The 27,195-nt window shown below is 50.7% G+C and overlaps 1 protein-coding gene across 1 annotated transcript in view; it reads right to left on the reverse strand.

Annotated features, from left to right (window-relative positions):
• Positions 1-27,195, reverse strand: part of PCCB (propionyl-CoA carboxylase subunit beta) — a 468,181-nt gene that overhangs the window by 48,968 nt on the left and 392,018 nt on the right. The window contains exon 13 of the mRNA XM_086943865.1: positions 18,959-19,057. Within this exon, the coding sequence (XP_086799991.1) occupies positions 18,959-19,057 (99 nt within the window). The remainder of the gene's footprint in view (positions 1-18,958; positions 19,058-27,195) is intronic.

Here is a 27,195-nt window from a genome sequence, read left to right on the forward strand (position 1 = left end):
CTTGATTGGATCAATTCCTCTCAATTAGATGCTGTTTTGATGCACGAACCAGGCCAGTTGGTCTCTAAAAGACATCTCTAACTTTTACAGTATTTGAACAATCGGTTCTGCCAGCTGGATATTTTCCGATTTAGATAAACTCAAAATTAGTAGTGAATACGAGATACTGCGTACTACATCTGGATTGCAAACAACCCTGTGGGCAGCAATGTATCATTCACTTCAACTGCAGCAACATGCTGCGGACGGATATTCTTCCACCATCTGCCACAATTGCCTCATTTGGCTCTATAAAACACTTGGCGGCCTCTGGAGTTAAATATGTTAAAAAGCAGAGAGAAAAAAAAGAAAATCAAGTGGTGGAAGCACATAGATCAACTTAAAAGTCAAATAGAAATTAAGCAGATGTTTCAGATTACCTCAACAATAATGGTGTGAGACCGTAGGTTTGTGAGGACAATTTAAAGTCAAAAGTCTTATCTTTTGCGTAAAGGAAAGTTCACTGATGTCACCACAAAGGATCTTCGTACAACATGAATATGAATCTTTCAAAATTAGAATCCTTATCGGAGGCCAAATTAATTTCCCTATTCTTTAACATTGCAATAATTGGCCTTCCGTAGTTAATTTTCTCAATTTTCTTTTGTTATTGCTCATTAACAGACGATAACCAATTGACCATGATGATATATGAAGTAAAAGCATTTAGTTACATACCTACAGTAAAGTGCAGTGGAAACTCTTCATCCTTCACGGCAATTTACATATAATAGCCCTTAATGGAAGAATTTCATCCCAGAATGAAAGTTCAGCAGAGGGATAAAAGCAGAAACTATAGATTTATCAATTAAAAGAGAAATGGCACTTTTCAGCTTCTTTGACTTGGAACAAAAGTTCGGAATAGTACCAACGTAACAGAATTTGTTTAACAAGGTCACGTCTCAAGGCAACAGGGCTCCAGGGCTCCAGGGCAACAGGGCGCAGGTAATAAGAAGTGTTCTCAGCAGTAAAAATTGTTTTAAACTGCACTAAATTGTTTTTAAATCACCATTTGTACTTACTGCACCCATTGTCGCCACACGCTCGCCGACTGCCTGGTCCACCACAGCAATTCCTATGCTGGTTGTGTGGGAGGGAGATTACCGAGCCCAGCACTTCCTGTTTGAGCCATTAGCGGGCGGCCATCTTGGCAGGGTGACGCTCCAGCTCTCCAAACGATCCAATCTACATCCGGGCGAATGACGCTAACGCCCAGTGGGCGCACCGATGGAGTGCAAGCCCGTCTGCGCCCGACCGGGCCCAGGGTCCATAACCCCTGGCCATTTTTTGGGGGTCCAAGAATTTATAACTCGTCAAGTCTGCATGAGATGAGAGCAGACAGCAACCTCAAGTGTCTACACTCGCTGAATCTCGCCAACTCTCTTGCACACTGCCCACAATGCAATTTTAAGCTGCTGCCTAACGCACATCACAGGCCTCCCACTGATACTCCACGAAAGATGTTTCTCCTAAACTGTAGATCACTGCCTAAACACTGTTGAAATAGCACTATTAGTAGAGGAGCCTGAGCCAGATGTTCCCTTCTTAACGGAGACCTGGCTCCAGATAGAAACTGACCCTGCTATTGTTCAGGCCCTCCCCCAAGGCTACTTAATAAGTAGAGCTGATCGCATCTCAGGCAGAGGTGGGGGTCTGGCCATTATCGATAGAGATTCCTATAACTGTCGAACCCTACCCACTGCCCTCACAGACTGCGAAAGCATGGCCTTCTCGGTACAGTTCTCGCCCACAAACACCTTTTCTGGTCTGTTGATCTACCGCCCCCCAGGAGTCTTAGGACAGTTTCTCCCTAATCTCTCCGCCTTAGCCGCCAATACAGCACTTGTCTCTGCCAACTTTACGGTGCTGGGCGACTAACATCCATTTGGATGACCCCTCTAATCACGTAGCTAGTGGACTACTATATAGTTTTCAGGCGATCCAATTTAAACAAAAAGGCTTTCTCCCTACGCATAATAAGGGCCATCTGCATGATCATGTTTTCAGCAACCTGGACAACCTGCACTGGAATCCCTATTCGACTCCCTTGGACAGACCACTTTTTAATCCCTTTCATCTGGGATACCGCTACATCCCCGCCCGCCCAGGAACTAACAACGTCTTGGTGAAGGAAATGGTCTCGACTTCCGTCCAACGGATGGAAGGTAGTCCTTGAAGACAAGAAACCCCCTAGGGTTCCCAATCTTAATTTGGCTAGTAGCAACTTTAACAGCTGAATTCAAGACTCCCTGGATGTAGTACTTCCCAAAGAACTCATCCAAAATAAAAACAGGCAGAAAACAGCCCCGTGGTTCTCCTCCAAATTGAGAGACTTATAGCAATCCTGTCGAAGATTAGAGAGGAGTTGGAGACAGAATTTTTCACAAAGTAGGAAAGAGGAATATAAGAAAGCAATAAGCTGTATAAAACTGAGATTAAAATTGCCCAAGCACATTTCTAGGAGGAGAAAATTAATACAGCTGCAAACTCGCCCAAGGAAATCTTCTGCATAGCAAAATCACTCATCACTCCTCCTCAAAAATCCCCATCACTAGAAGGAGCACTTACACGTTGCAATAACCTAGCTGTCTTCTTTCATCAAAAAATTCAAAAAATAGGGGGCGTGGCCAAGATGGCGGCGTGATCGGTCGCAGGTCCCGGAGGCTCCCTGCCCGATCCCGCCAAACTTCGCCCTTTTAATCAGCCTGATCTCCCTAACGCACCCACACCGGCTAGCACTGCGGCCAGCCTCCTTCTGAGCCGTCCGGTGTTTGCATCCTGCCGCTGAAGTGGTGCCGGAGCTCGAGGGAGCCGAAGATTACGAGCCGCGACCGCAACATGGCGCCCGCCACGGCCCATTGAGTTCCAGCGCGCTCTGCCACCGGAGTCCTAAGGGAGACCTGCGATCTGTTGAGGCTTCGGAACGCCTGTGCGCATCCGGGTGGCCCCCGACTCCTGATTGCGGGCCACCCCCAGCTCGGCGACGCGTCCGGCGGCGGGGCCGGGTGATAGCCGGGAGTCCCGAAAATCGACTCCTCGGCTTTCGGGCCTACACGCGCCCTGAGAGACCCGCCCGCCTGGGGCCCCGCGCCGCTGGATACAGCAGAGGCCTCCCGCTGCAGCGACTCCCCCGCCACACACTCGGCTGGCCCTCGTGGGGGCCCATCCACCAAAGTCCCTGCTGGGTGGACACCAAGCACCCGGACTGTGGCGGCTGCGGAGGTCCAGTAGGAGCCGGCGCGCCCTACCCCCGCGGCCGGCGCTGCCCCGGCGCCCTATCCAGTCACAGCTTCTGTGCCCTACTGCAGCGCCCACGGTCCCGCACCGACGAGGCCCCGGGGCCGGCCCCACCGCCTGTGGAGTGTCCCAGATTCAGCGGCCTGGCTGGCGGTGCAGCAAGTGCCGGCCGGGCATCCTCAAACTCGACCCCCTGGCTTTGGGCCTACCAGCGCCACCCGGGGGACAGGCTGCGAGACGCCGGGGCACCCTAACCAACGCAGCCACTGTGACCTGATGATACCCTGGCCCACGGGGGACGTTACGACAATGCACCCTGCAGGAGAAGGCCGGGTGGTTGGAGGAGGCCCGGGTCAGCACACCGCCGCGGACCACGGGAAAACACGCAGGTGAGGAGCGAGGAGGGGGCACGGTACCGAACCTCGGGGGGGCACGCTCGAGCCCCCCGCGATTGACTCCATTGGGCCCCCATCTCCAAGTTTGCCCTGATCGTCACCAGGGGAGCCGCCACGGGGGTTGGCTCCTGACTCCTTCACTACTTCCTTGGGAAACCGCCTGCTACATAGCTCCACGGCCAGGTGCCTACCTGACCGGGCCTTCTGGGATCCCGCCTGCCCGACGCGACAAAGTGGGCATCATCGGCCAATTCCTCCCCAAGCACTAGCTGCCGAGGCCCACAGGTGGCACACCCACGCTTCATCTCCCGCACCCCTACACCAGGACTTGTTACGACCCTACAGGCGACATGGCGGGGCAAAGGTCGAAGAAAGGGTCGCAGACTCTCCCAGAGCTTCTGGCCAAAACACAGTCCAAGCCGGGAAAGGACCCTCCTTCCCCCCAGACCACGAAACAGACGTCTGCATCTACGGAGGACCACTCACCCATCACCAGAACTTTTCTAGAAAGCCTCTTTAACTCCTTGAGGGATGATTTTCGATCTCTGAAACAAGAACTGGCGGGTGAGGTCCGGGAGCTCCGACGAGATGTGGAGGGCATAGGGGAGCGAGTGGCCGCGGTGGAGGAAGCGGACCAGTCCAGGAGCATGGAAATCACACTCCTCCAGCAGGAAATTGTGCGTCTCACTGACCAGCAAATGGACCTCCAGACCCACACGGAAGATCGAGAACCGTCCCCGCCGAAACAACATACGGGTCCGGGGGGTCCCTCAAAAATCAGAGGGGTCTGACATCATGGGCTATCTACAGACTCTCTTCCGGTCAGTTCTGGGCGAACCGGCGGACTTCGAGATACGCATTGACAGAGCCCACAGGGTGGGACTGCCCAGGCGGTCCTCGGCGCCCCCACCGGACATATTAGCCTTTCTGCCCGACTTCCCCTTAAAGGAGCGAATCCTCAGGGAGGCGCGGCGAGCCCAACCTCTTCAATTCCAGGGCTACCCCATTGCTCTCTACCAAGACCTGTCCGCCATCACCCTGCAGAAGCGCAAGGAATTCCGTAAAGTGACTGATTTCCTGCGGCAGCATGAGACTCCATATTCTTGGGGCCACCCGTTTCGTCTCATTTTCAAATGGGAAGGGAAACTATACCAGCTGCGCTCACTCAGGGACACATGCGCCCTCCTGGGCCTTATGCACGAAGTAGATGACCCGGCCCTGAGCCCGATCAATGGACCCCGAGACAATGGATGGCAGACGGTGCGTCGAAGACGGTCACCCTCACGGCCCCTGAAGCCAGACGCCTCTACTATCACTCAGGAGCGCGCCACGACTGTGGCGGAGGTGGCCAAAGAGACTTCTTCCTCAGGCTGACTATGGCGAAGCTCGAGAGATCACCTTTAGCTTCATTCCCTCCTGGATGAGGGTTGGGTTTCGGGCGGGGAGCCGAAGTGTCCGCCACAAACCACGACCCGAATGGAAGACTTCACCACAGCCCTGTGCGAACCGGCAGGACTGGGACTATACCCACAAACTCGTGGGCGTTGGGGCGTTGGGCGGGAGCGGGAGTTTGGGATAACAGTTGCTTATACCCTTACTTCATGGAGAACAGTTTTGGACACAACGGGGGGGGGGGAGAGTGGGGGGTGGGGGGGACCAGTGTGCCAGGGGGGATTAACTATTGCTGGACTGTTGAGACTCGATTTTGTTGCCCTAGTGCTTAATACCAGCCCACAGCCGTCTCCACATCATTATGCATCCAAGCCATATACACAAGCACGTAATACCGCCTCTACACTCGCCCTCTTCAATAATGGTTAATCCCACACTGAAGATACTAACACTTAATGTCAAAGGCCTAAATAACCCTATTAAGAGGCGAGCGATACTATCCTACCTGGAACACTCCGGTGCAGATCTGTGCCTACTCCAGGAGACCCACCTGCTACCCAAGGACTGGCATAGACTACGCTCACGTGCCTTTCCCCAGCAGTTTTTCTCTTCCCTCCCTACCAAGAAAGCGGGGGTTGCCATCCTGATCTCTAGGCACTTTAAGGGGAAGGTGGGGACTAAAGCAGGGGAAGTTAAGGGCCGCCTTCTCGCACACTCCTTTCAACTTGGCGCCCTACACCTCACGGTCGGGTCAGTTTATGCTCCCAATACTAGGCAGGAAGCCTTTTTGAGAAACGCTCTTTCTGAATCCCTTCAGTCACCTGACTCACTCATACTTATCGGGGGGACCTTAACCTAGTCATGGACACCACCAAGGACAGATCTGGACACCGATACGGGGATACAGGCGCTATCACCACCGCGGGGGCGGACTGGATGCAGGAACGGGGCCTAGTGGACATATGGCGCACTATACACCCAACCACGACACAATATACCTTCTACTCCCATGTCCACCGCACCTACGCCAGACTGGACCACTTCATAGGCTCGTCTGAGCTGCTGCCCAGGGTATCCAGTGTTGACATTGTCCCCGCAGCGCTCTCAGACCATGATGCTATGGAGCTGACTCTTGCTATCCCTGTCACCCCCCCCGCCCTCGCGGGACATGGCGGCTTCGGGAAACCATGCTGCAGCGACCAGCGATCCGCGAGCGCCTCAACACCTGCATCACTGATTATCTAACAAATAATGACACGCCTGAGGTATCCTTGCCGTCCCTATGGGGTGCCCTGAAATCGGTGGTCCGTGGGGAGCTCATCGCTATAGCCGCAGGGGAAGCTAGAGATCGTAGGGAAAAAAGGTCCGAACTCACTATTCAGGTCGAGGAACTTGAGAGGGTCCACAGTCGCACAGGCGCCCCCCGTGTCTGGCGACAGCTGAAGGCGGCCAGGGCCCAACTGGCCTCCCTTGACACAGATAGGGCGGAGTTTGCCGCACTTCGTCTCCGACATACATACTACGTCGGGGGCAACAAGACTGGACGCTTACTGGCCAGCGCCCTCCAAGCCAAATCCCACCGCGCCAACATCACGGACCTCACTGACGGGGCTGGGAACACTCTCACTGAGGACTCCCAGATAGCTAACGAATTCCGAACCTACTATGCCTCATTGTACAAGGCTGATGCACCGCCCCTTAGGGAGGTGGATTCATACTTGTCCTCGGCGGCCGTCACGGAACTGTCCCAGTCCAGCGCGAACGCGTTGGATGCCCCCATTAGATTGGAGGAGGTCACAGCAGCCATATCCAAGCTTCGCCCATTGAAATCCCCGGGCCCGGATGGCTTCTCGGCGGGTTTTTACAAGACGTTCAGTCACCTCGTGACCCCGGTCCTTACCAGACTCTTCAATTCCTTTGAGGGCCCAGGCTCTATCCCCCCCGGACATGCTGGCAGCTGAGGTAATCGTCCTGCCCAAGCCGGGCAAAAAACCGACTCACTGCTCGGCATTCCGCCCGATCTCCTTACTGAATTTGGATCTCAAGCTCTTCACTGGGGTGCTGGCGGCCCGTTTGGGCCCACTACTACCCGGTATCCTGGAACCGGACCAGTCGGGCTTCGTGCCCAACCGCCAATGTAGCGACAACACCAAACGAATGCTACATCTAATAGATAAAACGCACTTCCAGGACTCCGATGCGGCACTTGTGGCCATTGATGCGGAGAAGGCCTTCGACCGTGTCGACTGGGCATACTTACAGCAGGTGTTACTCCGCTTCGGTCTCGGCGACCGCTTTCGATCCTGGATAGCCAGCTGTTACCACCTACCACAGGCCCGGGTCCGACTGGGTGGAACTCGCTCAGACCCCTTTGAGATCCAGCGCGGGACGAGACAGGGCTGTCCACTCTCTCCTCTTTTATTCGCCCTTTACATCGAACCATTGGCGCAGAAAGTCCGAGATAATCCTGACATTACCGGAATCACTTTCGGGGGCGAACCACACACCATTAGCCTGTACGCTAATGACATCATAGTTGCTCTTGCCCGACCCACCCACTCGATACCGGCCTTCCTAGGAGAGCTGAACGCATTCGGCACAGTCGCAGGTTTCAAGATCAATAGGGGTAAGTCCCTCATTTTGCCGCTAGGAGGCAACGCCCATGTCAGGAATCACCTATGGCGCCTACAGAACTACAACTCCCACAAGTGAGAGGTGACCAGAGGTTATATATTGGTGGTGGCCACTAGATGGCGTTGTATCTGATTGTTCTTTTGAATCCGGAGAAAAAGAAGTGTGGTCGAGTTCCCTGGTGAGGGGAGCCTTTGTTCCTGGACTAGAGAAATTGTAAATTACCCGTTTATCTGGAGATTCGAAACGGTGTGATCAACCCGAAAACTAGGAGAGGGGAAGGCTTTCCCTTTTCCGCTGTTTCCTGCGCGAGCGGCTGCCGCGAGGAGAAAGCCGTGTGTTTTGTTTGACGGCTTCCAGAAGACGTTTCCTGTGTAGAAGCGGAGTTTCCCTGTGCGCGAGCGGCTGCCGCGAGGGAAGATTCCTAGTGCCTGTGCGCTAAGAGTGGGCGCATCTGTTTTGAACTTGGGAGCTTTGATCAAGCGGAACTGATATCGAAGCAAGACCGCGTTTGGTGTTTTCTTGAGAGCGGCTGCAGCGAGGAAGAGGCTGCGGTTACGGTTACTGACAGACAGTCGGTGCAGCTATTATTGGGAACTATGTCAAACCCATAGAAAAGGAAGTCGGTAAGCCTCGGAGGAGGACGCATTCGTTTTGAACTATTTTTGTTAGTGTTCCATTTATAGTTGGGCCCAGCTAGGAATGCTAAAATGACTATATCCTTTTTTGTTCTTGAATGACATGAAAAGTATACAGCATATGTCAAACTGTTGATCTTCAGTGAGATGAACTGAGGTTTCTGGTGATATCCCTACTTATCCACTGGGTTACTGGAGAGAATTATTGCAGCCGCAAGGGAAGCGTTTGAAGGGTAGGTGTGGTGTGTGGTTGACCCGTGTGATGCTATGCAGGTGGTGGTTGAACTGTTAGTAATTCATGGTTTTCTTCCAGGTGGCACTCAGAGATAGAGAAGTATCTATATTTTTAGAGGAAAGAGGTCCCCTCCTGATTTCAGTGGTATGTATCGTTCCTCTAGCGAGAATTGAATGAGAGTAGGGAGAACTGAAGTGATAATCTTTCTTGTTCTTGTCGTTTCAGCTATCCCATCCGTTCCCGACCCCATCCCTACCTTCCCTGTGTTATCCCTCGCTTGATTACCCTTATGCTCTGTGTTATATGTACAGTCAGAGTGTGGGGAAATCAGAAGGTGGACCCCTTTCAGCATCACCCTGATCCTGAGGTTTTCCAGAATCCTGACAGAATCAGATACCCAAGAAATAATTGAACCTCCCGGTCAGGGTCTGCTGAAAGATGACCACACTTGATGAAGTGATACAGGCATTAGTTCTTGTTCAGCAGGAGTTGGTTAATTCCCGGGCAGAAGTTACTGCGCTTAAAGAACGTTTTGACAGACAGGCTAGGAATCCTTTTGATGCCTCTGCAGGGGTACCTCAAATACAGGTTACTGTACCTCCACCGATTCCACTGGCTAGTCCGGAGCGTTATGCAGGGGATCCTCTTAAGATACAGACATTTTTGACGCAAATTACCTTGCATTTTTCGTGTAGGCCAGCTTCCTTCCCTACCAATCATTCTAGGGTAGCGTTTGCGATATCTTATATGACGGGGGAGGCCGCGAACTGGGCTGTCCCTTTAGTGCGCAAAGACGATCCTTTGTTGACGGACTGGAATGCCTTCCGTAGCGAGCTGGAGAGGGTATTTGATAGACGGGCTACCACCCTTAGTGCAGATCGTGATTTGTTGGGGTTACGTCAGGGGAGAAAGGATCTAATAACCTATATGACAACATTCAATAGATTGGTGGGGGAAACGGCATGGCCCGAAGAGAAAAGAATGGCATTGTACTATCAGGGGTTGAACGAAGACATGAAAGACGTCTTGGCCCAGATCGATCCTCAGCCCACGAGTTGTTTAGCATTGATCAATCTGACCCTGCGCTTGGATCACCGCCTTTCAGAGAGGGGAGGTGAGCGAAAAAGAGGTGGGCGGACATGGAGTGGGTATGAGGTGGAGAGTAGTACACACAAGAAAGATTCAGGTCCCGAGGCTATGGAAATAGGGGCGGTTCGCCCTCCGTTAACCAAGGCAGAAAGAGAGAACAGACGTGCCCTGGGGTTGTGCATGTATTGCGGCAAAAAGGGGCACTATGTGAGAGAATGTCCGTCTAAACCCCAAAAACGGGGTTTGTTTTTTCCTGCCAAAAAGATGGTGGCAGTAGTTGCAGACAACACATATGCTGTACAGGAAGACCTGGAGGGGGCTGAGAGTAGCCCTGCTCCTCCTAAGGAATGGAGAATACCGTCCTTGGGGGTAGTGGATAGAATGGAAGCAGTGTCTCATGTGATATTGCCCATGTATTTGGGATCAGGACAGCAAAAGGTATCGGTGAATACAATGGTGGATTCGGGGGCTACGGGAAACTTCATAGACTATGGGTTGGTGCAGAAGCTAGGATTAAAGAAAGTTCCCACTCAACTACCCGAGTTGGTGTTGGCTGTGGACGGCACCCCTCTTAAGTCTGGTCCCATTGTAGAACATACTGAAGCATTGGAATTAACTCTGTGTGGGCATCCCTGGGATCATGTAGAATCTATTGTGCTAAATATGATCGAAGCTCCACAATATGAAGTCATTCTAGGGATGCCGTGGTTGTGGAGACACAATCCTTTAATGGATTGGAAGTTGAAAACTATCCAGTTCACTTCGGAGTATTGTGTATCCGAATGTTTGCAAGACAAGGAGGGGTCACATACTCTATCCTTGGCCCAGAGTTATAGGGTGGCTACGGCAGCGGAGAAAGAGGTGACGCTGCCGGTAGAATACCATCAGTACCGAGCAGTGTTCAGCAAGGTGGAGGCAGAAAAACTTCCACCTCATCGCGACTACGATTGTCGAATTGATTTGGTGGAAGGTTCCAAGATTCCTACATGTAGGGTCTATGCGTTGTCTGATTCAGAGACGAAATATCTAAAAGAGTACTTGGAACATCTGTGCTCGTTGGGGTTCATCAGACCTTCACGATCCCCAGCGGCCTCGCCTCTTTTCTTTATTTCTAAAGCAAACGGTGAGCTGCGCGCTTGCATAGATTTTAGACAGCTGAATAAGATCACGATTAAAAATCGTTATCCTCTTCCGCTCATACCCGTCCTGTTGGACCAGGTGAAGGAGGCCAACATATACACCCGGTTGGACCTACGAGGGGCGTATCATCTGGTGCGAGTTCAGGACGGCGATGAGTGGAAGACGGCGTTTAAAACGCGCTTTGGGCTATTTGAATATCTGGTGATGCCGTTCGGGCTCTGCAATGCCCCTGCGGCATTTCAATTCTTTCTAAACGACATCATGAAGGAATACATTGACCGTTTTGTTGTCATCTATATCGATGACATTCTGATTTATTCCGATGATCCATCTCAGCATGTCAGTCAGGTTAAATTGATCCTTCAGAAATTACAGGAACACTGCTTATACTGTAAATTAAGTAAGTGTGAGTTTGGAGTGACTGAAGTGGAGTTTTTGGGGGTGATCTTGAATCCTCAGGGGTTTAGGATGGCGGACAGAAAAGTGAAGGCAGTGCAAGAATGGCCAGTCCCTAGGAGTGTGAAAGACGTACAATGCTTTCTAGGTTTCTCCAATTATTATCGGAGATTTATAGCCCATTTCTCACAGTTAGCCTCTCCAGTAACCCGGTTGTTGAGAAAGGGTGTTACATTCTGCTGGAATCTGGAGGCAGGAGAGGTCTTCGAACAGATGAAAAAGGCCTTTTGTTCTGCCCCAATCTTGAGACATCCGCAATCTGATGTCCCATTTATTGTAGAAGCTGATGCTTCGGACATCGCCATAGGAGCAGTCTTGTCACAAAGAGATAAATCCACCGGTCAACTGCATCCGGTTGCATTTTTGTCCAAAAAACTGAATCCCGCAGAGGTGAACTATACAGTGGCCGAAAAAGAACTGTTGGCAGTCAAAAGGGCCTTTGAGGAGTGGAGACCTTACTTGTGGGGGGGTCAACATCCTGTTACGGTGTTCTCGGATCACCGAAATTTGCAATTTATGAAGACTGCTCGGCACCTTTCGCAACGCCAGATGCGTTGGATGCTATTTTTCGCTGAATATGATTTTACTATTACCTTTCGCCCTGGGGCGGACAATCGCAAAGCAGACTCTTTGTCCCGCCAATTGGATCCCGGAGCTTCATCGAAGGGAGAACAGTTGTCGATTCTGCCTCCAGAGAGAGTGGTGTGTACCACTACTGTTGAAATGTTCCTGGAAGCGGTCCGTAAACAACGTCCTTCCTCACAATGGCAAATTTGGGCGAGTAAAGAAAAACAACGTAACTTGAAACATGGACTGCCTATGCGGAATAATGCCCTGTTTCTTCCCACGCATGAACTGCGTCTGATGGCCTTTAATTGGTGTCATAACGCCATGGTGGCAGGTCACCCGGGACATACCAAAACCTTACAGGCGCTACAGAGACAATTTTGGTGGGAAGGAATGGTGACCGATGTAAAGTCTTGGATTGAGCAATGTGAGATCTGTGCAAGAGCCAAGAGTGAACAAACCAGGAGTAAGGGGTTGTTGATGCCTCTTCCTACCCCCTCCAGACCTTGGCAAGTGATAAGCATGGACTTTGTGCTGGGACTACCACTGGATAAGGGTTGCGATGCCATTCTGGTAGTGGTGGATAGCCTGACCAAAATGGGTCATTTTATTCCTTGTCGTAATCTCCCTACAGCTGCTCAAACCGCGCAGTTGGTGTTGACGGAAGTGGTGCGGTTGCATGGAATCCCCAAGACCATCATATCGGATCGTGGACCGCAGTTTGTCGCTAGGTTCTGGCGTACTTGGTGTAAGGCGCTGCAAGTAAAGGACGCTTTGTCTACGAGTTTTCACCCCCAGTCTGACGGTCAAACCGAGAGGCTTAACCAAACCCTTAAGAAATATCTGCGTTGTTACGCCGAAGAGGCCAATGATTCCTGGGTCTCTTTGCTGTGGTTAGCCGAATTATCCTATAACAACGCATGGCACAGTTCTACGGGGGAATCCCCTTTTCGGGCCAACACAGGTTATCATGCTGACGTCTTGCCTGTTACCATTCCTAGTGATGTGCATAACCATCCTACCGTGGCGGCTAGGATGAAGGCTTTGCTGAAGATACATCGTAGGATACAACAGCATTTGGAAAAGGCAAAAACTACATACAAGAAGTGGGAAGATCGACGACGTCAGAAGGGTCCAGTATATGGAGTGGCGGATAAGGTGTGGCTGTCGACCAGAAACATACGTTTCCGCTACCGCAGTATCTTTCATCCTAGGTTTATTGGACCCTATGAAGTGCAGCGGGTGGTGAATCCGGTGGCATACAAACTGAAGTTACCAGCATCCTTACGCATTCATCCGGTTTTTCATTGCAGTCTTTTGAAACCCGCCAGAACTGGGAGGCGTCAAGCGGTCCCTCCAGTGATGAGACGGTCAACTGGAGTATGAGGTGCGCCGTATCTTGGACTCCAAATACCAACGGGGTAAGCTGTGGTATTTGATATCATGGAAGGGATACGACTCGGAAGATGACTCCTGGGAACCCAGTACCGAGGTGCATGCCCCTCTTGCTATTCGTAGATTCCATGCTCAGAATCCTGGGAAACCTGGTGCTAGAAGGCGCCGTTAAGGGGGGCATACTGTCAGGAATCACCTATGGCGCCTACAGAACTACAACTCCCACAAGTGAGAGGTGACCAGAGGTTATATATTGGTGGTGGCCACTAGATGGCGTTGTATCTGATTGTTCTTTTGAATCCGGAGAAAAAGAAGTGTGGTCGAGTTCCCTGGTGAGGGGAGCCTTTGTTCCTGGACTAGAGAAATTGTAAATTACCCGTTTATCTGGAGATTCGAAACGGTGTGATCAACCCGAAAACTAGGAGAGGGGAAGGCTTTCCCTTTTCCGCTGTTTCCTGCGCGAGCGGCTGCCGCGAGGAGAAAGCCGTGTGTTTTGTTTGACGGCTTCCAGAAGACGTTTCCTGTGTAGAAGCGGAGTTTCCCTGTGCGCGAGCGGCTGCCGCGAGGGAAGATTCCTAGTGCCTGTGCGCTAAGAGTGGGCGCATCTGTTTTGAACTTGGGAGCTTTGATCAAGCGGAACTGATATCGAAGCAAGACCGCGTTTGGTGTTTTCTTGAGAGCGGCTGCAGCGAGGAAGAGGCTGCGGTTACGGTTACTGACAGACAGTCGGTGCAGCTATTATTGGGAACTATGTCAAACCCATAGAAAAGGAAGTCGGTAAGCCTCGGAGGAGGACGCATTCGTTTTGAACTATTTTTGTTAGTGTTCCATTTATAGTTGGGCCCAGCTAGGAATGCTAAAATGACTATATCATTTTTTGTTCTTGAATGACATGAAAAGTATACAGCATATGTCAAACTGTTGATCTTCAGTGAGATGAACTGAGGTTTCTGGTGATATCCCTACTTATCCACTGGGTTACTGGAGAGAATTATTGCAGCCGCAAGGGAAGCGTTTGAAGGGTAGGTGTGGTGTGTGGTTGACCCGTGTGATGCTATGCAGGTGGTGGTTGAACTGTTAGTAATTCATGGTTTTCTTCCAGGTGGCACTCAGAGATAGAGAAGTATCTATATTTTTAGAGGAAAGAGGTCCCCTCCTGATTTCAGTGGTATGTATCGTTCCTCTAGCGAGAATTGAATGAGAGTAGGGAGAACTGAAGTGATAATCTTTCTTGTTCTTGTCGTTTCAGCTATCCCATCCGTTCCCGACCCCATCCCTACCTTCCCTGTGTTATCCCTCGCTTGATTACCCTTATGCTCTGTGTTATATGTACAGTCAGAGTGTGGGGAAATCAGAAGGTGGACCCCTTTCAGCATCACCCTGATCCTGAGGTTTTCCAGAATCCTGACAGCCCACACGAACTCTCCAGCCTCTGATTTCGGATGTGACCTCCGGTTCACTTCGGAGCTCCCTTACCTGGGGGTCACCCTTACCCACTCGACCGCATTGACTGCGGCTCTGAACTACAAATCTCTTGCCGCCCAGATCAAGGCAGATCTCACGCGCTGGTCTAAGCAGCCTCTGTCCCTCCTGGGCAGAGTGGCAGCGGTGAAAATGTCGACCTTACCCAAAATCCTATACGTCTTCCAGACTCTCCCAATATTCCCCCCCAAAAGGCACCATCTCCGATCTTCAAGCAGCACTGCACCACTTTATCTGGGAGGGAAAACGGGCGCGACTTAACAAACAGCTAGCTCACCGGAGCACGGACGAGGGAGGCCTGGGCATCCCCAACTTACTACAGTACTTTCACGCCACACAGCTCTGCTACCTGGTGGAGTGGTATAGGCCAGAGTCAGAGAAGAGATGGCTATTTCAGGACAGAGCCATGGCCCAGCGCTCCCTGTGGGCGGTTCCCTTTTTACCCCAAAAGCACAGACCGACTTACCTCACCAACTCTCCCATAACCCGCACAGTCACCAAGGTGTGGGACGCTGTGGCCACTAGACGCGGCCTCACCACCTTTCCCTCTCCATTTACCCCACTTCTAGACAACCCGGACTTCCCTTCGGGTAACGATCCCCGGGCTTTCACGCAATGGCGAGGCACAACATGCAGATGCGCTGGAGATCTTTTTGATCTACAGGGCTTTCTCCCCTTCTCCGCCATTAAACTAAACTATGACGTCACTGACCCCCATCTTTTCCAATACTTTCAATTGCGACACTGGCTCACCGACCCGGCGACTGTCACTTTGGTGGGACGCCCCATGACTCCTTTCGAGAAATGGCTCCTGACCAGAGACACTGATCGCCACCTCACCTCTGATATATACAAAATGCTTACGCCCCCAATAGAATCACACAAGACGGCTGGACAGAAAAAATGGGAATCCGAGCTAGGCAGACCATTGTCATCTAAGGAATGGGGCCAGGTATACTATAGAGCATCCCACACCACACGCAACACGGCGGGCAGAGAAACGGCTGTGAAACTGGCAACCTATTGGCACCTCACACCAGTCAGACTTCATAAAGGTAACCCCTCTAGAAGCGACCTGTGTTGGAGGGGGTGTGGGGAAAAAGGCACTATGACACACATCCTCTGGGACTGCAGGGAGGTTAGAGATTATTGGGACTCAGTTTTAGATGACATTGACGCGACCTTTGACACAGAGATACCTCGCTTTCCCGCATATGCCATCTTGGGGCTTCCCAATGCACTTACCTTCCCCCCTGAAATCGGTCCGCGGCCGACAGATGGGCATTGCCATGCAAGCCGCCACGCAACAAATCCTCTCACTATGGGGGTCCACATCCAAGCCCACCCACACAGGGTGGCTACACAAACTTTGGTTCACCCTGGGCATGGAGCGTATCCAGGCTACTCTCTCACTCTGCAGCCACGTTTCAAAAAGTCTGGCAACCTTTCATCTCGCTGCTGTCCAAAGAATTTAATGAAATTACGTGTCCAAAGTACTTACGGCTGTTGCGTCTTACAGACCCGGCGATAGACACCTAATTACCTCAAGGGTTTACGGCACGGGTCTCTCTCTGATCCATAGTCATTGGACCTCGAACATATGGCACACTGGTTGGGGAAGAGGGCGGGAGATTGGTTAGGGGGTAGGGGGGGTTTTGCGGGGTTGGTTAGTTCTAAATTGTTGGCCACAACAGCATGTCATGCGCCTCACTTGCATCACTCTGCTACTGCTGAATGCCTGTTTCTTATGCCAATTCTTTCTTAGCACTATGTGGACGCTGGTTCCGAACCGCAACTGGTTTGCGGGTCGCATGCACTCTGTAATACGATGCTTTACTATGCTTTATCTTGGCCCAATAAAAAACCATTTAAAACTAAAAATTTAAAAAATATACTCATCTTTTTTCACCACAATGCCTAAGGATGGGGCAGCCATAACAGGCAGTTTCATTCCTCTGCCCAATTGCTCATTAGAGCAGTTCTGCCTCTTAGATGAGGACTCACTAGAACTGGTCATCTCCAAAGTGAACTCAGGCTCCCCATTGGATCCTGCTCCCCCACAACACCTTATCTCGGTCATCGATTCCATCCGCCCAGTGGTCCTTGATGTCTTGAACTCCTCGATCACTTCTGGAAGGGTTCCTACATCATGGAAGTGTGCGATGGTCAGGGCTCTCCTAAAGAAACTCAGCTGCAAACCAGCTACTGCAGACCAGTCTAATCTGTCCAACTATCGCCCAATTTCCCTCCTCCCGTGGCTGAGTAAGCTGATTGAGAAACAAATCAATAACATCTTGGTCGAGTATTTGAAAATTAACGACCTGTTATGTGTTTCTCAAACTGGATTCCGTCCTGAGCACGGGACGGAAACGGCACTGATGGCAGTGACGGAGGAAGCGAGGAGGCAGCAGGACCGAGGAGGAACAGCTGCCATCATCCTCCTGGACCTCAGTGCCACGTTCGACATGGTCAATCATAACATCCTGGCCCACAGACTTAAAAAGTATGGGAGAGTCTGGCGCGGCACTGACTTGGTTCCAATCCTTTCTCAGTGACCATTACTTCCAGGTCTTTGAGGGGGATGTGGTGTCCTCCAGGCTACCTCTTAGCTGTGGGGGTTCCACAGGGCTCTGCCATGAGCCCCACGCATTTTAATATCTATAGGAGTCCTCTGGTAGGGATTGTCGATCCATTCGGCATTAAGATCATCACCTACTCAGACGACACTCAGCTAGTGGTATCCTTAAATCACGCTGAGGGGTTGTCTAGCACCCTAGGCCCTTGCCTAGAGGCCGAGTGGATAGAACTCTCATGCCTTAGGCTCAATGGGGACAAAACAGAAATCATGCTTTTGGGCAATCCTTCGTCTTCTGTCTCCGCTTCCCTGTGGCTGGCTTGCTTGGGCCCCGCTCCACCTCCAAAGACATAGATAAAGACCTTCGGCATGTGGCTTGATAGCTCTTAATTTCACCCACCAAGCCACCAAACTCTCAGCCACTTGCTAAGGACTGATGAGAATGCCGAGCAAAATAATTCCCCTCCTCCCATTCCCAGGCAAGAAGAATTATGGTTCAGGCCCTTATACTTTCTCGCCTGGACTATGGGAATGCGTTATATCTTGGAGCCCCCCAATCTACGATCAATACACTGTAAGTAACACAGAATTGTGCAGCCCGGCTGCTTTTCCAGACTCCGCGTTGGCAGTCTGCAAGACCAGCATTGAGGAAACTTCATTGGCTTCCCATTTCAGCCAGGAAACAGTTTAAGGCTATGTGCCTGGCTCATAAAACCATCTGGAACACTGGTCCGGCGATTATGCACTCTCCGGTCACTTCCTATCTTCCTCATAGAACCCTGCAATCCAGTTCCTTGCGCCTGGCCACCACCAAGAAGATACAGAAAGCGAGATGGGGCAGACGCTCCTTCTCGTTTAATGCTGCAAAAATTTGAAATTCCCTCCCCCTTGCCCTTTGAAGAAACGACAATCTTCTGGCCTTCCGGAAGCTCCTAAAAACTCATCTATGCGGGACACTTCCATAGCACTGTGGCTGTTCCTCTCTGTCTCTCTATTATTCAGCACTGGGAGGCCTCAGGGTAGCCACGCGCTATACACATAGAACTTCATTTATTCATTCAGTCTCAATCAATTCAGAGGTGTTTTGCTCACTTGGATATTTGTGTGCAACAATTCGACTGTTGCTTGGAAAGAAGAATCCTTGTCTTTCACATGTAGGCTGTTGGCACCACATGCTGTTATTTGCACATTGTTTTTACAACTTTTCATTTGTGGAGAAGTGTGGCTCAGGGCTTAGAGGCGGCAGACCCGGAAGCTGAGATCGGCCCTGGACCAGGGTTCAATTCCCCGCCTCGGCGGGTCTTGGGCTCAAAAATTCCACGGACTCGATAATTCTCGCTCCGGTGCCTTCTCGACTCACGGGTTCACACTCTGCGACTCTGGGCAATAGCTTGCTTAATCTCCACAACGGCCCCTTGCGGCGGGATGCCTGGCTTTCACCTTGTGGATACCCTGCCGGGGTTATCTCACAGGGGAATACCAGGACGGGTTCCCTAAGCAAGCGCTTAGATACCGACCTCGGTCAGTGATTTGCGCTATATAAATACATGTACATTTACATTTACATTTACATTTAATATAGGATTATCATCATTTGAGAAGCCAAGAAATGGAGAGTAGATGATCTTACAGGAGAGCACAGAACAGTGGTCACAGACAGGGTGAAATTCTGCAGGGGAAGGCTTACCTTGGCACCCATAACAGCAACTTCAGCAGTGGGCCAGGCATAATTTGCATCACCACGCAAGTGTTTGGAGCTCATGACATCATAGGCACCTCCGTAGGCCTAGACCGCAAATTAAGATACACAAACTGTGATTGCTGGGCCTATACATGGCAGATCACATTCACAGGCCAAACAGAGTGCAATACAATAAGTCACAAGGAACAACAGTACTAATAAACAAAGTTGTATGGGTGCAAAGGAGAACATATATAACATTCCCATCATGCAGTTTCTAGCATATATAAAATACAATTCTCTAATGCAGAGGAGGATGTTAATGTTAAGATACATAGAGTTACATTCAGGGGAACATTCCCTAATACGAAAAGCATTGATGAAAAACAGCTCTTCTAATTCCTCTCTACAGTTCTCTTACTCCTCTCTGCCTAATGAACAAGTATAACGATGTAAGAGACATGGGTTAGGAATAGATTCCTTACCTTTAGAATTTCCCCCAGGCGTCAGCCTGGATCCGGAGTTTTTTTTTTAGCAGTACCCCTGTGCGTCGGTGTCGCCGGAATGACGTTGCGGTGCCTACGTAGATGCCACCCATGCTCGCTGACATCAGTTCTGACACCTCTTTCCAGCGCAGAGCCATGCAAGACTCTGACCACTTGTGCGCCACAACTAGTGCCCTGTATGGGAGTTCCTATCCCTAGAAATCAGTTCACAAAGCGGGGAGGATGGGTGGGGCAGTGTGGAATCTACAACTAACCTATGTCACTTACAGATACATCGTTACTGAAGGTAAGTAACTTGTTCATCTGAAAGAGACGGTTAGTTGTAGATTCCTTACCTTTAGAATTGATACCCCAGCAATACCATACCCGGTGGAGGGGATACGAACCAAGTTCAGACAAGAAAGTCCTGGAGGACCGCACAGGCAAATTAGCCGTCCCTCTGGACTTGGCTGTCCAGGAAGTAATTTCTGGTAAACGTGCGCAGAGATGCCCATGTTGCCGCCTGGCAGATATCATCGAGTGGGACTCCACATACCAATGCAGTGGTCGCTGCAGTAGCCCTAGAAGAATGAGCATACACCCCACTGGAAGATCCTTCTTAGCTGAAGCATAGCAGATCTTTATGGAAAGGACAACCCGTAGAGAGATGGTACGTTTTAAAACAGCCCAGCCATTCTTGGCACCTACATATCCAATAAAGAGTAGATCATCCACTCTAAAATCTTTGGTGCGGTCAAGGTAGAATGACAGCACACATTTAGGGGCCAGACAGTGGAGTCTCTCCTCCTTCTTGGAAGGGTGCGGAGGTGGGAAAAAGGGGCAAGGCGATAGATTGTCCTACTTGAAATGGTGTAACCACTTTAGGAAGAAATGAAGGCCTCGTTCTAAGTACCACTTTGTCCAGATGCACAGGAAGAAAGGGGACTTGGAAGAGAGACCTTGTAGGTCACTCACCCTGCAAGCAGAGGTGATGTCCATAAAGAAGCCAGTTTTGAGAGTGAGGACCCTGAGAGGACAGTTATGAAGAGGCTCGAAGGGAGCACAAATAAGGTATGTGAGAACAAGATTTAAGTCCCACTGGGGCATTAAAACAAGGAGATGGAGGAAACAGACGAGTAATGCTCTTAAAGAACCTATTAACAATAGGAGACTTGAACAAGGATGGATGATCTGGCAGGCAAAGAAAAGCAGAGATAGCTGCAAGATAACCTTTGAGAGTGCCCAGAGCAGAGCCCTGCTGTGCCAAAGAAAGTATATACAAAGGACGTTTGAAAGAGGTGCATAAAGAGGATCCACGCCTTTGCTGTGCACCATGCCATAAACTTGTTCCATCTACAGGCGTATACCGATTAAGTGGAGGAACATCTGGCTGCCAAGATGACATTACAAACTTTGGGCGGAAGGTCGAAAGCTGACAACTGTCGCCGCTCAATCTCCACGCAAAAATGTGGAGGCGGGACAGGTTCCGGTGGAGAACGTTCCCCTGCTGCTGCAACAGAAGATCCTCCTGAAGGATTAGTCTGATCAGAGGGTTGATGGCCATGCTCAGAAGTTCAGGGTACCATACTTTTTGTGCCAAGTCCGGAGCCACAAGGATAACCTGGGCCCGGTACCGCTTGATCTTCTTGAGTACTCGGGGCAGAAGTGGTACAGGTGGAAAGGCGTACAGGAGGCCGCATTTCCACTCGCAACAAAAAGAGTCATCAAGTGAGTGCCACCTTGAAAACTCCAATGCGCAATACTGCTGAAATTGCACGTTCTCTTCCGGGCCAAACAGATCTAACCAAGGCTCTACCCACCGCTGAAAGGGACCTTGCACCACCTCCAAATGAAGCTGCCATTCGTGATCCACCAAGCACCAACGGCTGAGTTTGTCCTCCCTGGCATTCAGAGAACCTGCCATGTGTTGAACCAACAGGCTCATGACCTGATGTTCCAGCCATGTCCAGAGGTGAAGAGCCTCCTGACAAAGGGTCCATGACCCCACCTGCTCTGTTGGTTGCAGTACATGGCAGAGGTGTTGTCTGTGAACACCTGCACCACTTTCCCTTTGAGAGAGGGAAGGAATGCCTTCAGTGCCAGTCGGATCGTCCGAAGTAACAGGTTGATAAGGAGCCTGGATTCTACAGGAGACCAAACGCCTCAGATCACTGCCTCTCCCAGATGGCTGCCCCATCCTAGGAGTGACGTATCTGTCACCACTGTTAGATCTGGTTGGGGAAGGGAGAGGGATATGCCTTGGGCCCAACTTGGTTTGCTATTTACCACTGCAGTTGTTGTGCAGGTCCCTTTAGGACCTAAACGTAATCAGAAGAATTCTCCTGATGCTGAGCCCACTGGAACTTCAGGTTCCACTGCAGAGCCCGCATATGCTATCTGGCATGATCCACTAGAAGGATGCAGGAGGCCATTCTCACCAAAATCCAGGATAGAGGCTCAAACATCGGTATAATAGCCCGAATATCCCGGACTCGCTGCTCAGGAGGATAGGCCCGAAACTGCACTGTGTCCCGAAAGGTTCAGATGAAAGGGAGCATCTGAGAGGGAATCAGGTGGGATTTTGGCAGGTTCATAGTGAACCCCAGCAAGTGCAGGTGGTCCGCCGTAGTTTGGAGGTGGGAGACGACAGCATGGGGCGACCCCGCCTTCAACAGCCAGTCGTAAAGATGGGGAAGACTGGAACACCTGATCTGCACAGATGAGCTGCAACTACCGCCATCACCTTTGTAAACACACAAGGGATACTGGTAAGGCCAAAGGGGAGCATGGTGAACTGAAAGTGCTCGTGGCCCACCGTGAACCGTAGGCAGCATAGCGTCTGTGGGCTGGCAAAACGGGGAATATGGAAATAAGATTCCTGCAAGTCCAACACCACCATCTAGTCTCCAGGGTCGAGGGCAGACAGGACCTGACCCAACGTGAGCATCTTTAATTTCTCCTTCCGGAGAAAGCGGTTGAGGTCCCTGAGGTCTAGAATAGGATGAAGGACTTTGCCCTTCTTGGGCACCAGAAAGTAGCGGGAATAGCAACCACGACCTACTTCTGGTGCAGGGACCCTCTCTATAGCTCCCTCTGCCAAGAGAGCTGAGACTTCCTGGCGAAGAAGTGCCAAATGATCCTCCGATAGGCGTTCGTAAGATGGTGGCATGGACGGAGTAGTCGTCTGGAAGAGGAGGGAATAGCCCGTTCTGACGATTTGCAAAACCCACCTGTGGGACATGATGGATTGCCAGTGGAGGAGGTGATGGCGAATCCTGCCACCAACTGGTCGTTGATGGTCATGAAACGTCGGACTAGGAAGGTTTAGAGGCTGCGGCAGGGGGTGGGGGGGGGGGGGGGGGGTGGCTGCACTGGCCCGCCTGTTGGCTCCCAAACCTGCCAAGTCACTGGGTCCCACGTCCAAGGTCACGCAGAGGCTGGGCAGCTTGCGTGAACCGGTGGTTAGACTGGGCCGGACGTGGTTGGGTGCCCCTTTCGTAACCATGATAGGGACGAAAAGCAGACTGGAATGGGCAAGAAGGCACAGTGAGGTCCAAAGATCTGGCCGTAGCTCTAGAATCTTTAAATCGTTCCAGCGCAGAGTCTGCTTTGTCACTAAAAAGACGCCGGCCATCAAAGGTCATGTCCATCAAGGTTGACTGGACATCCCCCGAAAAGCCAGATGATCTCAATCAGGCGTAGCGCCAAAAGGTTACGGACGTGGCAATCATTCTGCCCAGTGAGTCGGTGGTATCCAGTCCACATCTAATGGCGAATTTGGCTGCGTCTCTCCCATCCGCCACTGCCTGGGAGAGACCGGCTCGGGCCTCCTCTGGGCACTGAGGCAGCACCTGCGCGACCGTATCTCAGATGGTATAGGAGTAGCAGTCTAAGAGGCACGCGGTATTCACCAACTGCAGTGCCGAGCTTGAAGAAGAGAACAAACACTTCCCAAGATGGTCCAGGTTCTTGGATTTCCTATCTGGAGGGATAGAAGGGAATATGCCTTTAGAAGAAGAGGCTTGGACAACCAAACTCTCAGAGGAAGGGTGTTGGGTCAAAAACACTGGGTCGCACAGGGCAGGGTGGTGGGCAATTGTCCTCTCCACAGGAACCCCTGTGCTGGGCTTGGACCACGTGCCCAGGAGGACATCAGTGAGGGCCTCACTGAACGGCAATAGGGGTTCAGAAGAGGAAGCCACAGACTGAAGCATTTCTGTCAGGAGGTTAGTACTGACTGCAACTGAAGGGAGCTCAAGGCCCAAGACCTCGGCCACCCTTCTTACCACCACAGCATAGGACACTCCCTCCTGAGTAGTCACGGTAGCGGGAGAAAGCAAACCAGTGTCTGAAGAGGTGTCCAGACCATTGGCATCACCCAGGTCTTCTCGCCAGTCCATTTCTTCTAGCTGGTCAGTTAAAGGGTCCAGCGGCCTCTCGCAGTCCTCATCACCACCCTCTGGTCGGTAGGGAAAACCAGGGATGAACAGGGGAACAAAAGTACCCTGTGACGTCGGTCCAGCTCCAACTCAGGGCGGAGGATGGGGACAGCGTTGGCTGGGGGCACGGTTGACGCCGGGAGAGTCTTCGTCGGGTAAGGTAGATTAAGATCAATCAGCGTCGATCCGTATCCAGGCCTCGATCTGCAGGGGCCGGCCAGAGCTGCCAGCATCGAAGGTCCAGGACCCCAGACCCGCTCTGTGGGGCCCAAAGGCGTACCGGCAGAGTCTGGCTGCCCGAAGACGGGGTTGTAAGGCCCCGTAAAATTGTCGAAGTTGGGCAGGGGACACTCCGGCTCCCAGAGAGGGTGGGAGGCACCGAGTCGTCCCTGGAACAGGCACCAGAGACAGAGCCTTGGAGTTACAACGCTCAGAGTCCCGTGTCGCATCAGCTGGCCGAAGGGGAGAAGGTGAAGAGCTCTTGTGCTTCTTCGGCTCATTTTTGTGTTTTGACTTACCCGAAGACCTAGACGATTTAAGAGTGCAACGAGGAGTGGGGGCTCCATGAACAGACAAGACCATCATCTCGAACAAGACCAGGAACGATGCGGCGCTAACCGCAGGGCCTCAAACAACTTTCACATTCGCTACCGCAAAGTCTTCGCATGCATGGCCCAGCAGTTGCAGCACAACTTAGGGTCATGGTAGCGCTCCAGACACCACAAACACATGAGGTGGGGGTCCGTCACCGGCATCATCTTATGGCAGGACAAGCAGGGCTTGAAACCAGTCTGACGTTGGGACATTCCTCGCACACCTGGAGTCCAGGACTTGAAAAAGATGCAGACAGAGATCGCAAAAAGGTTAGCCAAAAAAGGCTAAGGGGTAGCTATCGCCGGATCTGCATTAGGCTGGGCCGGAAAAATAAATTACTGACATCAGCACGCATGGGCGGTGTCTAAGTAGGCACCATAATGTCATCCCGGCGACCGACCACGGCACGGCGCAAAGTTGACCAAAGCCACCTAACCGATACACAAGGGTACTTCTGAAGAAAAATCTCCAGATTCAGACTGATACCTGGGGTACATTCTAAAGGTAAGAAATCTACAACTAACTGTCTCTCATATTTTTTAATTTTAGAAGAGAAGGCTTGGGTGATCCATCAAACTGAAGCCTTCGTTGATCCCCAAACCACAGAGAAAGAAGGATAAACCATTTCATAAATTTGTATTCAGACAAGATTATAGAGCTGATAAGAAACAGGTCAATACACAAGTACTGTTTAAGCGTTACTGAAAAAAAAGTATATTCCAAGTCATAGGATTGAATGGTCACAAGGTATCTATGGGCATTAGAGGTCCCAAAAAAAACCTTTGACTATGACCTGTAGGAAAAATATTTGAGGTGTCCTGAGACAAATCAATAATGCACTTAAAGACTTCACAAATTATAAAAGGGATGGTTGCATTAGCCAGTTGTAAAGTAAGATAAATAAATAAAATGGATCCTCACAATTAGGAGTAGACTTTGCCAGAAGGTTAAACCTCCCTCCTTCTGTAATGACCTAGGCAATAACTCAGCACCACCTATTGTCCGATTTCGTGAAGGCAATCTTTAAGGAGCTATTCATAATTAGGAATGTGAGTCCTCTACGCCCAGCACAAGCAGAAGAGTAAACGGACTAGAAAATTCTTTGATTATATTTTTTGCATCCCCTTAAAGACCAGACAAAAATAGATGATTTCCAGGAGCTTTAATAAACAAGCAAGGTAACTAAAAACGGCACAGGGCAGTGTGAAACCATCAAACTGTGTGGAGCCACCAACACCAAAAACATATCCTTGGTAGCATACATTTCAACATTCTGCTACGATGGTGAGAATACTGGTGAACCTTGTGAACCTTGTGAATGCTGATCCTTGTAAACTGAGTATGCTGGTACTTTTGTAACTACCAAAAAGAGTCCACAGACACCTCCTTGCACTACCGTCAATTAAAATAGCGGCTGCGTCACACAACCTTTAACCTTATAACACTAGAACATAGTTGCAAAGTTCTATTAACAGTTATTTAAAAATAAAACATTTTTCATACGTTTGTGGTAAAATTTTCACTATAAATCCTAATTTCTTAATGAAATAAATTATTATTTGATTACCCATTTTCATGTTTTATGGGAAAGTATTTTTCATAAACTTAATTTTTAATTAATAATATGTTTCTATTTAAACGTTTACTGCAGTCTTCGATTTAGGTTAATTTCTATAAGAAGTACTTTCCGAAAAATTATTTTTCCATGGTTTTGTTTCCACCAATATATCACAGTTTTTCCATTAATTCACATATGTGAAGTCTCTCTATGTTGTCTAGAGGAGAGTACCTTGGTGGGTGTTATGACTAGCCATCATGCGGGGCTACATACGTCTCCCATTTACTAGCCAGGTCTTCCTCAAGTTGCTTTTCTACATGTTCTTTATAGCATTACGCTGTGTCAAGCTTGTCCTTCCATTTCATTGTCCTTCCATTTCACTTTTATAGGAGGCAGGACGAGTCGCGTAGCGGACGAGTGCGCACGCACTGCGGAGAACGGCGCACTGTGAGTAAAGCAGGGATAGCGTGTGGTGGACTGTCGGCGCTTTGACAGCATTGTGTGGTGAATCACAGACCCCTGGTAGCAGATGACCTAGCAGATATGCCAGGACTCTGAGTGACTGGTCCTCCCTGGATGACAAGATGGCGGCGATGGTGCCCTGGTCCTGAGATGCCTGGCAGATAGATCGAGACCTGCGCTGCAGGAGGGCGGCCTGAATCTGGGCGAGTGGCTGCCAACAGCGAAGCAGCCTGTGTGGCGACCGAGGAGGAGACTTCCTTCTGCGTAAGACTTCCATGGGACATTTTTACTTTAGCCTAAAGCTACTGAGGCACAGAGGGCCTGTCTCCCTGACTTGGCCTTGAGGCGGGGGTGGCCTGCCGGGGTAGCATGGTCGGCTAAGCTGCTGCATCGCTACTCAATGTATAAGCTGGAGAGGCTAGAAGGATCGCGGTGGACATTTTGGTTTGGAGCAGGTCCCGGGCCGAACTGTGCCTCTGCCGCATTTTGAACGCTGCGCATGGAGACATTTTTGCGAACGCATTGGGAGAGAGACATTTGAGTCACACATTACTGAGAGTGGCCTAGTTCTTGCTGTGGCGTCACTGGGTCCCAACACCTTGGGATTATTGTCTTGCAGGCTGTGGCGGGGGTCGTGTTGGACTATCCTTGGTCAGGGGACGGGGGCTCAGCAGCTTGGCCCACGTGCTGTTGGGTTCAGTCAGA

Source organism: Lissotriton vulgaris, chromosome 11, assembly GCF_964263255.1.
Source record: "Lissotriton vulgaris chromosome 11, aLisVul1.2, whole genome shotgun sequence".
NCBI lineage: Eukaryota > Metazoa > Chordata > Amphibia > Caudata > Salamandridae > Lissotriton > Lissotriton vulgaris.